This window comes from Macrotis lagotis, chromosome X (assembly GCF_037893015.1).
Source record: "Macrotis lagotis isolate mMagLag1 chromosome X, bilby.v1.9.chrom.fasta, whole genome shotgun sequence".
Lineage (NCBI taxonomy): Eukaryota > Metazoa > Chordata > Mammalia > Peramelemorphia > Peramelidae > Macrotis > Macrotis lagotis.
In genome coordinates this window covers 216,041,582-216,053,976 of record NC_133666.1, presented here as the reverse complement: position 1 = coordinate 216,053,976, position 12,395 = coordinate 216,041,582, and the positions used below count along the sequence as shown (strand labels likewise).

Below are 12,395 nucleotides of genomic sequence, written 5' to 3'. Positions count from 1 at the left end.
TTATACCCTTAGCACACTGAATGGCCCCTCCACCCTTCACCCTTCTCCTAGTTCCCCCTCCATACACAGGCACCTGACCCCCCCCCTTTTCTCCAAGGTGTGAAGTCATCAGGGCTACCCAGCTCCTACTACCTCCAGCCTTGATCTTGTTGTGCCTTCAGCTCTGCTTCCAGCCCAAGCATTCTCTGGGTCCATCTCTACTCAGGCCCTCTCTGTCACCCAAGGACACCCAAGACCCTTCTCCCTTCAAGCTTATCCATCGTGAGAAAAAAGTGATCATCTTTTCAAAAAAGTGTCTTCCCAGGAATCCTCCCCATGGTCAAAGTCTGGGCAAAACACATTGATTGCAGCCCTGGGTAGGTAGTGGGCAGAGCTCAGGCAAAAGTGGGCAAAAGTAGGACCATTTCCATGGATGACCAGTGAAGCGGTGGAAGTAGTGGGAAAAGGCTCACCGTGAGGGAGTAGCATTGGGGAGGAAGAAAAACAGGGCATCCTCAATGGACCAGTAGCCACAGAGCGTGAGAAGCAGAGAAAAGCCTCTAGCACCATAGATTGCTGTCTGTGGAGCACCTCTATGAGAGACCAGCCAAATGAATCACAGAGGAAGAGTCAGGAGAGTTGGGTGACCAGTAGCACCAATAGAGGGAGTGCCCTCATGGACCAGATCCTGGATGGATAGGAGTGTTGGAAGAAGATGAAACATCTTACTCACTTGAGTATACAGGGTCACATTGCCAACATTTGACCAGAAGAAACAAATCATCTTAAGATTTTCACTTCTGTCACTTCCAAAACAAATTTGCTCTTGATATGTTTATACATTTTCCTCTTTGTCGGTTGCCTAATAATGGCTTTTTGCTCTCTCTGTATTCAGAAAGAAAATGTGGGGGGAAAGTCGCGTTTTAGCAAGTCTTTACTTGCTTTTCTGCTCCTCATTTCCTTTTCCTCCCAAAAATTTTTCTTAACTTCCTTCTTTCCTTTAGGAGTTTTACCTTTTAGTCACCTTACTCACTTCTGATTCTCAACTCTTTTCAGTACCTTCCCCCATGCCTAATTATTTTCTGTATCTTTATTCACAATATCTCCTAAGTTCATGCCCTTCTTTCTATGCACTCATTTCTTTACTTGTTTTATGTTGCCTCCATCCCTTCCTCCTTGGTCTTTCCCATTTTTAGCTTACCCTTTCTGATTCTACCCTCTCCAATATATCTTTAATATTTGTCAAATTGTTATTCCTCAAGCACAGATATCTGATCTATGATCCTTTCATGTTGTGAAATATTCGTGACTAAATTCCTCTAGGAAAAATTGCTAATTCTCTGCTTGACTTTTAAAGCCCTTCATAGTATAGCTTTAGCCCATCTATCTCTTAAGGCATTTTGTGTATCACTGTACTGTCCTTTCTATTCTCCATTCTCTGCTTCTCTTTCATACATGTACTCCCTCCTTTCATCTATCCCTTAGAATTTCTGCTATCCTTCAAATCTCTTCTCCAGTTTTCTTCCAGAAACCTATCCTATACCCAAGTGTGTTTGTGTCTATTTCAAGGAATATTTTGTATATCTTTTGTTTTTAATTTCCTTTTCTCTGCACATATTGTTTCTCCTTTGTAATATAAAGTCTTTGAGGACAGGGACAGTCTGTATTTATAGTTCTAATATTTAGCACAATGTCTGGCACCCAGTAGATAACTCTTATAAATGTTGTAAATTTATTTATTCACCTTAGACCTTCGTATTTAGCAGTGTTATTTAGCAATCATTCAAAAAAACCTAACATCTTTTTTTGAAATTGATACAGAACTCTCTTTCTTTTTGTTTCCTTTTCCAGGCTTTTTCATGTAGAAGTCACTGTGTCCACAATTATGGTTTGTTTCCAGAATGTGAAAAAGCACTGAGTCATTTTCAGTTGTGATCTTTTTGTGGAGATGATTTTTTTCTCCTCTTTATTTTCCAAGCTATAGTATAGGAAGGAGCTGTTGAATCAGGTGCTGGCTACCACCTGGTTCCTGACTCATTATGGTGTTGAAGGAGGACAAAGGCCTTTCAGTTTTAATGCTTAAAATATTATAATCTTTGCAATGCTTCTCAGGTGCCTTCAGATAATAAGTATTCTTGGTGTACATATAAATCTCCATGGAGAGATTTAGTTTAGCAGACCTTTTAGATTTTGTAGGGAAGGCTGATTCCACTATTGTTTTTGAATTGATCTGTAGGTGCTTCAGTGACTGTCAACAGGTAGTCAGGAACTGCCAGATTTCCTCATTTCTTCTTCTGACTTGCAGTGGATCAGTACCTACAGATCTACTTCATCATTCTTTCAAGGGAAAGCAATTATTTTGTCCTAAGAAGTGCAACTTTCTTTTCCAGAAGAGCTAAAAACACCTGTCTTCCAGGGATGATATTGTTGTTTGGTCTTGTTCAACTCTTCATGACATCATTTGGGGTTGTCTTGGCAAACATACTGTAGTGGTTTGTCATTTACTTCCCCAGCTCACTTTATGGATGAGGACACTGAGGGAAGTAGCATTAAGTGACTTGCCCAGAGTCACACAGCTAGTAAATGTCAGACTACATTAGAACTCAGTAAGATGAATCTTTCTGACTCCAGGTCTGTTGCTTCAGCCACTGTGCCACTGAGCTGCTGCTAAAACATTGTTCCTCCAAGAAGAGGCTGTGTTTATACTTCCCCTTTTCCTCTTTGTAATATTCTTTCGTTCTCCAACACAGGTCAAGATTTTCCTCTGTCTTGTAAGTTCTATTTTCTTACCCCCCCCTCCCTTAGAATCCTTTCTTTATTTGATGGGGACATGTCATTATGTTGAGTAATTTGGAGAATGGAGAAACAATCTCTGAACTCTTTCAAACTTCCTTCTGGGAGGGAGGCAACTCCATTTTGAATTTAAAGAACTTGATCCTGTCAAGAATACAGGCTTCATAGACCCTGTGAAACTTGCTGCCCAATTCTTCTTGACTTCCATGCTTGCTTCGACTTTTTCCTAGTAACTCTTTTGGAAACCTCTTTGACAAACTAAACCTTGGAACTGCATCTTAACAACCACGCTAAACAATTCTTTTCCCAACCACATTTAGTTTTACCAACTATGTTTTGTTTTTCATTGAATCATCCTCCTTGAATACTTTTCCTTGAGTTTTCCACAGATTCTAAAAATTTCTTTCTTCATTCCTCATAACTTGTCATAACTACAGTTACATTTTATTTCTTCTTTGCACCCTTTCCCCCCCTCAGGTCTTTCTGCTCTGGTTCTTTTGTCTCTTTAACTCAACTGCTTCAGGTCAATTCCCTTTATTCTTTCATTCTATCTTGAATTTCTCCCAAATTTACCCTTCCAGTTTCATTCTCTCACCTTCTTCATAATTTCAAAATCTTTCTAATATCCTTTATTTTCACTTTCACAGTCCCTTATCATTTCTCTTGAGTTCTGATCTTTTTTTTCTCAGTCTTTTTTCCACTAAAAGTTAAATGGATATCATCCCTTTGAAGCATATCTTCCTTGTCCATAATATACTAAAGAAAGTAATACTTGTACTTTAATACCTCAGATCATTGTTGGGAGAACACATAGAAATTTGAATTATTATTTGTTATCATATGGTTAATGATGTATCCATGCCATCTAAAAAGAATGGTTTTACATTTTTCCTTAAAAATTTCTTGTGTCAAGAAAATGTAGGGAAAGATGTTTTGGCTAAATGGATTATTTTGGGAGCCAGAGAGTTCTGGAATGTAGAAGGAAATTCCAGCAGTTGAAGCTAGATGTTTAACATACCTAAGGGCTACCCATATAAAGTAAGTGGCAGAGTTGGGATTTGAACTAAAATCTTTAAGTTCATCACTCTTTCTACTGTGCCATCCTATCCTAGATCATGACTGTCAGATTGCCCAATCATCTTTAAATTATTTCTTCTGGATCTGTTTTTGAGGTCAGCTGTTTTTTCCAATGAGATATTTCACATTTTCTTCTAATTTTTTTGGTACAGTTTTATTTCTTCCTGATTTCTCGCAAAGTCATCAGTTTCCTTTAGTTTCATTCTGCATTTGAAGCTGTCATTTCCTTCAGAGAGTTTTTTTAATCTCCTGTTCCAGCTGACCAATTCTGCTTTTTAAGTCATTCTTCTCCTTATTTGCTTTTTTTTCCCCATTTGGCCTAAACTGCACTTCCAAGGCTTTGGGTGTTTTTTGGGACACCCCACTGGGACTTTTAATCCTCCAAGGTCTTATGCTCTCTTGCCTATGCTTTAATATGTAGATGACCATAGGAACTCCTCTCTGCCCTGAAGCTGTGAGGAGAGTTCCTGCTTGGCTATCCTAGTATGGAAGGCCAAATTGCAATCTGAATCTGAGTGTGGGCAAACAGCAGAGTTCTACCCCAGGGAGAACAGAGAGATTTCTTCAATCTCCCCTGACCCCCTTATCATCTGTGGGCTGTGTTCTGGAGGTAAATGCTGGCTTCCCTGATTCCCACTACAGGTTCTCACTTACAGGGTTGCTCTGAGACTGGTGCTCCTCACATGACACTCATTCTGGTACAGTAGAGTTCTCTCACTGCCCCTTCAAGCTGTTCCTGGTGATCCTCACAGACTTTTTCCCCAAACCCTGATCCCAATGAAACATGCTTTTCCTGAGGAATTTCTAAGTTATCTTGGACTGGGACATCATCACTCAGCCTTTCTGTGGGTTTTGCCCCCTCTAAATTTTGGCTAGAGTCAATAATTTGATGGCTTTTGGAGTTTTTTGGGGAAGGAGTTTCTAAGAAATGCTGCTTTCCAGTTGCCATCTTGGTTCCACCCATCTAGTTGAATTCTTACATCGTTCTATACCAGCACTCCTTATTACTGGAATCCCCATTTTTCTCATTTAATGTATTGCTCACCCTGTAGGAATCTCTGTGTTTGTCTATCTGTCTGTCTGTCTATCTCAACTAACTCTAAACAAATCTACTATAAACAAAAAACCTGGCCAAATTTTTTCTGATCCTTTTATCTACTAGTTTTGAACCTTTATTTACATGGTTGAGTCATTATATCTATCACAAAGGGCGTGTTTGGGTAGAATAGATAAGAGGAGATGTTCATCTTAAGCAATTTCTGAGATTAAAACTTCATGGGTGAGGTTAGGGTTACTAGGATACATTGCAAAGTTTTCTTGTTTTATATTTTAAAGGATGAAAAGCACTTTTGCTGGAATCCTGGAACAGTCCATTCTCAACTGACTCTTGCTCTCAAGATTCTACAGTAAACTAGATTAAGAGAATCTTCAATGTCTTCAAATAGGAAGTTTACAGAATATGACAAAAAGGTATAAACATATCTTTACTTCCCAATCATTTGCTAAAAACAGTCTGATAGTTGTCAACTTAAATGGCTGTTGATCAAGATTCCTATTTAACAACCTTGAATGCAACTTAAATAATTAATAACAATACCTTGGACATAACAGTAACATATCTAGAGAGCTCTAAGTAGACCACCCAGTATGATACCCTTCAATCAGATCATTTGAGTGCCCTGTGACAATTGAAGACAGCTTCACTTTGGGTTGTGAAACTTTTTCTAATTGACATATTGAATATAAAATTGAATGGTGGAGAATTGAATTTTTTTGGAATTACGAATATAACAAAACTTAGTCAAAATCACCCTTTCCCCCCCAAAGCCTCTGAAATTAATTTGTTTTCTCTATATGTTATCACCTATAAATTAGGCAATCTTTTTCTTTTTTTTTTTTAGGTTTTTTTGCAAGGCAATGGGGTTAAGTGGCTTGCCCAAGCCACACAGCTAGGTAATTATTAAGTGTCTGAGGCCAGATTTGAACTCAGGTATTCCTGACTCCAGAGTCAGTGGTCTATCCACTTCTATCCACTGTGCCACCTAGGCACCCCATAGGCAATCTTTTTGAAAAATTATCAACTTAATGCTTTTTGGAAGATATTTAATGCCTTTTGAGTATTATGAAGAAATTATTGATAATTGGAGGGGGAGAGTAAATCGTCTAATAAATCAATGAAGTACAATATTGAGAATCAGTCCTATGCTTTGATTCACTATTAAATTATTTTTATCATTTTGGACAACTTTTAATGTGCTTAATGCTTAAATCTCCTTTTCCATAAATCAGAGATTCTGATATGTAGGGCCTCACCAAATGTATCTTTGTTGACTATAGAATCTGATTTGATGAATTCTTACTGTTTTCCTAGTCTCTTCTCAGTCTAGATTAATTGGTTATCTTTTCTATAATAAGAGACATAGGACTTGAATATATTTGTCAAGCCAGCTGGCCTGTTTATATTATACCAATGCTGTTGGCATATTTCCTACCTCTTTTTAACTTGTAATATTAATTCTGGATTGGTTTTGACTACTGTCCAACCTAATCATTACTTTTTAAAGGCGCTCTTGAATTGTATCTATTATACAACTCACACTTACTTGGTGAATTGAGTTTACTTTCTGACCTTGACTCTCCAGTCATAGACATGGCTCTAGTCCCTGGCACAACATAGATCTTCTGGATATATAGTGAAGATTAGCTCATTGTTAAAAGTTCATCATAAAATAATTTGAGCTCCTTGTAGGGAAGCTATTTAAAGTTGTTAAAAAATTTATATCTTTACAGCTAATTACAAATTAATATTTTTTATTTAAGAAATAAGAATTGTTTTCATTGAATTTTTTTCTTCTTTTTTTTTTAGAAAATCCTGGAGGAAAATTCCAAATTAAAATGTGAGCTAAAAGTTTTGAGGTACTGAAATATGTTAGTATAGCTTAGTGATTACTTTAAGCCACAAAATAGAGTGTTTAATCCAATTCTTAACTATAAATTATAGCCAACAGTGGGAAAGATATTCAGTCCTTCTTCCCTAGAAGTCTGCTTATATGCTTATTTTTTGAAGGTAAAATTTATTAAAATGAACAATTAAATTGATATGAAGTTCTGATTACATATGTAACATAGAAAACTTAGAAACACTGTACAAACAAAATGTCTTTATAATGCTATTTAAAATGCTAGATTATTTTAACCAATTAGGGATGACCAATTTGTGATAACTAGAAATTTCCATAACTTTAGAACTACTTACCTTTACAGAGGTCAGATGAAGATTACAGGGATTTAACCAAACCATTCTAGCTTAATTTTTTTCCTTTCTCTCAGAATGAAAGAGCAACGTTTGCTGTATCCAGACCCTTTCCCCCCCAAAAATTTGTTTCCGTTATTTCATGTTCTTATATTTATTCAGAGAAACATAACCTAGTTTTCTGAATGGAAAGAAGGCATTTATGAATGGAAAGCTTCTCCAAAGCTTTGGAGTCACTTGTCAATGACTCTTTAAGAAACAAGAAATCATAGTCACCAAGATGAAAGCTGAAAAGTATCATAGAACTCACTTCAGTTCTCTTATTTTATAAATGAAGGAATAGAGGTGAAGAGAACAGGACTGACTGATCTAGTGATGGTCACATTATCTAGTGGATAGGCAGGCACTAGAAAACAGGTTTTCCTGACTCTCTGGATAGTATTTGGCTGTTGCTATTTTTCTTTTTCTTTCCTTGTAATCATCATTTTTCTATCACCCTTTTATTAGAAAGTCTTTCTCGTAAATTGATTTATAATTATAAATATTTAAATAGGCCTGAATAAATTATTTGAAGATAGAAATATGTTTATATATATATATATATATCAGAATTTAGGAACAATTCATGTGAATGTTTTAAATTTATTTAGATTCAGGGGCAGCTAGGTGGCGTAGTGGATAAAGCACCGGCCTTGGAGTCAGGAGTACCTGGGTTCAAATCTGGTCTCAGACGCTTAATAATTACCTAGCTGTGTGGCCTTGGGCAAGCCACTTAACCCCATTTGCCTTGCAAAAACCTAAAAAAATTATTTAGATTCATTAGACTCATTTATTTATTTTAAACAAAAAACAACTTTATTTAACACAGACACACACACACACACACACACACACATATATATACACACACACACACACACACACACACACACACACACACACACACACAAGTCAGTAAAGATAGAATCCTAGAAACCAGGACTACCACAAATTCAGACACTCTTCTACAAAGTATATATGTGTGTGAGGATGTATGTGTTTATACACACATTTACATACATCAATAGCCACATCTGGATGACCAAGCCATTGAAACTTCAAATTAGAATCTCATTTAAAAACAAAAAGATATTAGAATCTCATTTAATATATTGTTAGTGTTCAAAATACAATGGGAAAACATTTTTTTAAAATTTGTAATCAGTGTTGATTCATATAATAACTTTGAGTCTAACTTATGCATAATCCATACATAGTCAAACCCTCACCCTAATGATTTTCCTTGTTGCCCAGAAACAGCAAAAGGGAAGAGAAGTCAGCATTATTCCAATCTTAAATTTTCTTGGAAGCTAGTCACTCCTAAATATAAATGTATCATTGTATGTCACATCCCTAGTTTCTTTAACTAATGCATGTATAGCTTGGTTTTATATTTCCTTGTCATTAGTAGTTGGTCTCCTCTGAAGACATTCCAGTTTTACTCAGTTCTTCTAAGAGGGGTTTCCTGAAATGAGTGACATTCTAGAGGTGGATTGACCAGGGCAGAATGTAGTAAAGTCATTCCTTTCCTTGCTTTAAATACTGTGTGGATATAATATATATATATATATATATATATATATATATGTATATATATATTACATATGTCTATGTATATACATATACACATAATATATAATCAAGTAATAATATAAGACTCTCACTAGGAGAACATATAAAATTGGACATGTGAAGGATAGATTCTAGAATGTCTACTGAGCAGCAAGAAGTATTGAATTGAATTGAAAAAGACCTCACTGGATTTCTTCCTTTTTTAATTTTACACATTCTTTGCATTATGCAGAATATTACAATTGGTGTCCTCAAAGCAATAAACTAGCAGTTTTCTCTGTGTCTGCCTTTCCTTAATATCTGTACCTAGGGAGTTTGATTTAGGGTTGAAAGGAACTTTAGAGATTATATAAAGATTATAGTATTCATTTTACAGGTGACGGAACTGAGTTCCAGAGAAATTAAATTATTTTCCTAAGGTAATATATCAGAGGCAGAACAATCCAGATGTATTTTCTATCACATCATTCTGCATTTTGAGATAATGTTGTGCAATTCTGCCTACTTTGTCTTCTACCTTTGTACCTCATTGCTTCTTTCTCCTAAGAGACATGCCTCCTACTCCTATGCCCCCTTTTCCTTTGAATTTCATGGGTTTATAAATGTGTTTAATCTTATGTGAATGCACACATATTTTTCTTACATTTGCCATAAGAAGAGCTACACATGTTCTAACCCTTTTTTCATCCTTTATTGACTATGTTAATATCATTGTTTTGATGTAACATTTCAAATAAAGTATTAATTTTTTTAGAAATCAGTATGAATGGCTTATAGAAGAAGGAAAGAGTGAATGTTTTGATGAAAGGCGAATCAATCTTTTGAAAGCTCAAGTCATGCAGTTACAGAGACAGGTAATCAAGTAAGAAATAACTAATCACTTTAAAATACAAAGAAAATAGCTTCTGTTTTCCTAAAATCTTCTTAGGCAAAATTTGGAACTTTAAAAATATTTTTACAGTTATTTTATTAAGACCAGTTTGCTGATAACTTACACAGATAATATTTTAAGTATATAGAAAATATACCTAGAGAGTTAGCATCTAGATAGTCTGACATGTTTGTATGACATGTTATAAATCATAAGAAAAAAATACACCTTTTCGTTTATCTGTGAATAATCTAGCTACCAAGTATATATGTTGCTCAAAGGAAAAATGAGGTGCTCAGGTTTAGAGAATCCACCCCAGGTATTCTAATGAACTACTTGTGTCTGACCTGTGATAGAGAATTCTGGGCTCAAATTGATTGGCCTGATCAGTCATGGTTGGCCACAATGCAAGACTCTGATATAGAGATGTCATTTTGATTCTCTTTGAGAAAAAATGATAACCATCAATGATGTCTATATAAGGAAAGTCAAATTTATGAAAATGTCAACACCCTTTGAATATTGATGACTTCACTTAAGATGACTAAGCAAAACATTAGACCCATTGAAATTATTGCTTGTGGTCATATTGCTATATTAAATTTTCTCAGCAGTTAGTTACACCTAAATATAAATGTATCATTGTATATCATATGTTAACTCCAGAGTGAATATCCTTAGTTTCTTTAACTAATACTTGTTTTATGCCTCCTCATAAATAGCTAGTCTCCTCTGAATATATTCCATTTTCACTCAATTGTTCTAAAAGGGGTTTTCTGAAATGAATGACATATTCTAGTTGTGTTTTGACCAGGGAAGAGTGCAGCAAAGTCATGCCCTATACACATATATATATCTCTGGGTGTATACCTATACACTTTATATATATATATATATATATATATATATATATATATATATATATATATATATATATATATTTATATGTATACATATATATGTATAAAACCAAATAATAATATAGGACTAAAATTGCATATAAAATTGCACATGTATAGAATACATAATTAAAAATATAAAAGATGATCAGGAGAATAGACAAGGAAGAAATAAGAAACAAGAATACAAAAGCCCAATTTTTGATAAACACTAAAACATAAATTACCTAGGGAGGAAATCCCTATCCAAGGACAATTATTGAAAAAAAATTGCAAAGCTGTCTGACAGAAATTAGGTTTAGATTACCTTTTTATACCATATATCTTTTACAGATGCATGCTACTGATGTACATCTCTAACCTCTGCATTTAATGTTACTCTCTCACCTAAGAATTATTAATGGCTTCCTTACCTACTATTGTAGTTGTAGCATTTCAGAAATGATGGTCAAACTCATGTATTACTTTATTAAAGATTTCTCATAGCTATGATCATTTTTAGCATTTTGAAGATTTTTTTTTTAGGTTTTTGCAAGGCAAACGGGGTTAAGTGGCTTGCCCAAGGCCACACAGCTAGGTAATTATTAAGTGTCTGAGACCAGATTTGAACCCAGGTACTCCTGACTCCAGGGCCGGTGCTTTATCCACTGCGCCATCTAGCCACCCCTGAACATCTTTTTTTTTTTCTTAAAAAACTAAATTATTATTTTATATAGTGAAACTCAGCTCTCTATCCCACTTTCCTTTGATTTCTTTTTTGGGAAGGGGAAATGAGTTAGTACTTCCTAATAAACCACTCATTTCCTCAAGCTTGAAAGATTAGGAGATATTTCTCTGTCATTCACTGTAGATAGATATCTCCTTCAGTTTGAAGTTTCATTTGGTTTTAGTTGGACAGCATGGTATGGCCTCCTTTCTTCCTGCTAGCTATCAGTTCAGGTCTCTTCTGACAGCTTCCTCCATTGTTCAAGCAAGAGTTTAGCTTAAGTCTGGTCATCATTGCTGATCAATGGAGCATGGAGCTCTCCCCAAGCTGGTTACAAGCTCAGGAAAGGAGATTGTTTCTCCTTATTGCTACCAGGGGCCTCCTTTGGTTCTTTTTCTCCTTATCATGTAACAAAACAACAAAAAGAACTGAACGCTTTGTTAACTGTCTGCTACTCACAAGAGAGTAACATTAAGGTGCAAATGTGTATCGCAGGTTTCTCGTCTGTAAAATAGAGGTAATGCTAGACCTTAGTTACCAAGGTTTTTGTGAGGGTAAGATGAGATAATATTTGTAAAATAGCATTGCAAAATTTAAAACAATAAAAGCTATTGTTGTTGTTATTAGTCTTATAGATATTACTCCTATTATTATTATTATTATTAAACTATCTCTTTCCTAAAGTATTTTGGGTAGATCTTCAAGAAAGTTACACATTACTTATTGATTGAGATAGTTTTTACATCTAACAACAGTTCCCTAAGAAATGTACCTAGGTTGGACCCTAGCCATCTGTATTAAGGTTGCATGAAGAATTGTGCTGGATTTCTTCTTAGAAAGACCAGAGTTGGAATCCTGCCTCAGACACTTACTGACTATATGATCACTTCTCTTGGCCACAATTTTCTCCTTTGTAAAAAGGAGATAATAATTGTACCTGCCTCACAGGTTGTGAGGATCAAATGAGAGAAAAATAGGCAAAACACTTTGAAAATTTAAAATCATGATATAAATGTTAAGTTTTTTGATAAGTTTTACACTTTAAAAAACCAAAAGCTATCTGACATGTCCTTTGCTGGGAAGGGTGAGGATTTAGTTCTAGATTCTGTCTGCTTTTCTGACTATGTAAGTCATGCAATAGGATGGGAGGAAAAGAGAGTGAAAGAGAAAGAAAAAACAAAAAAAATCAGCCTTTTTTTTTTAGTT

General features: G+C 35.2%; 1 protein-coding gene across 1 annotated transcript in view; it reads left to right on the top strand.

Moving 5' to 3' along the window:
- LOC141498966 (uncharacterized) overlaps positions 1-12,395 on the top strand; it is a 263,553-nt gene that overhangs the window by 46,398 nt on the left and 204,760 nt on the right. Inside the window, exons 2-4 of the mRNA XM_074201973.1 lie at positions 5,185-5,319; positions 6,716-6,765; positions 9,468-9,567. Of these exons, the coding sequence (XP_074058074.1) occupies positions 5,281-5,319; positions 6,716-6,765; positions 9,468-9,567 (189 nt within the window). The 5' untranslated portion in view covers positions 5,185-5,280. The remainder of the gene's footprint in view (positions 1-5,184; positions 5,320-6,715; positions 6,766-9,467; positions 9,568-12,395) is intronic.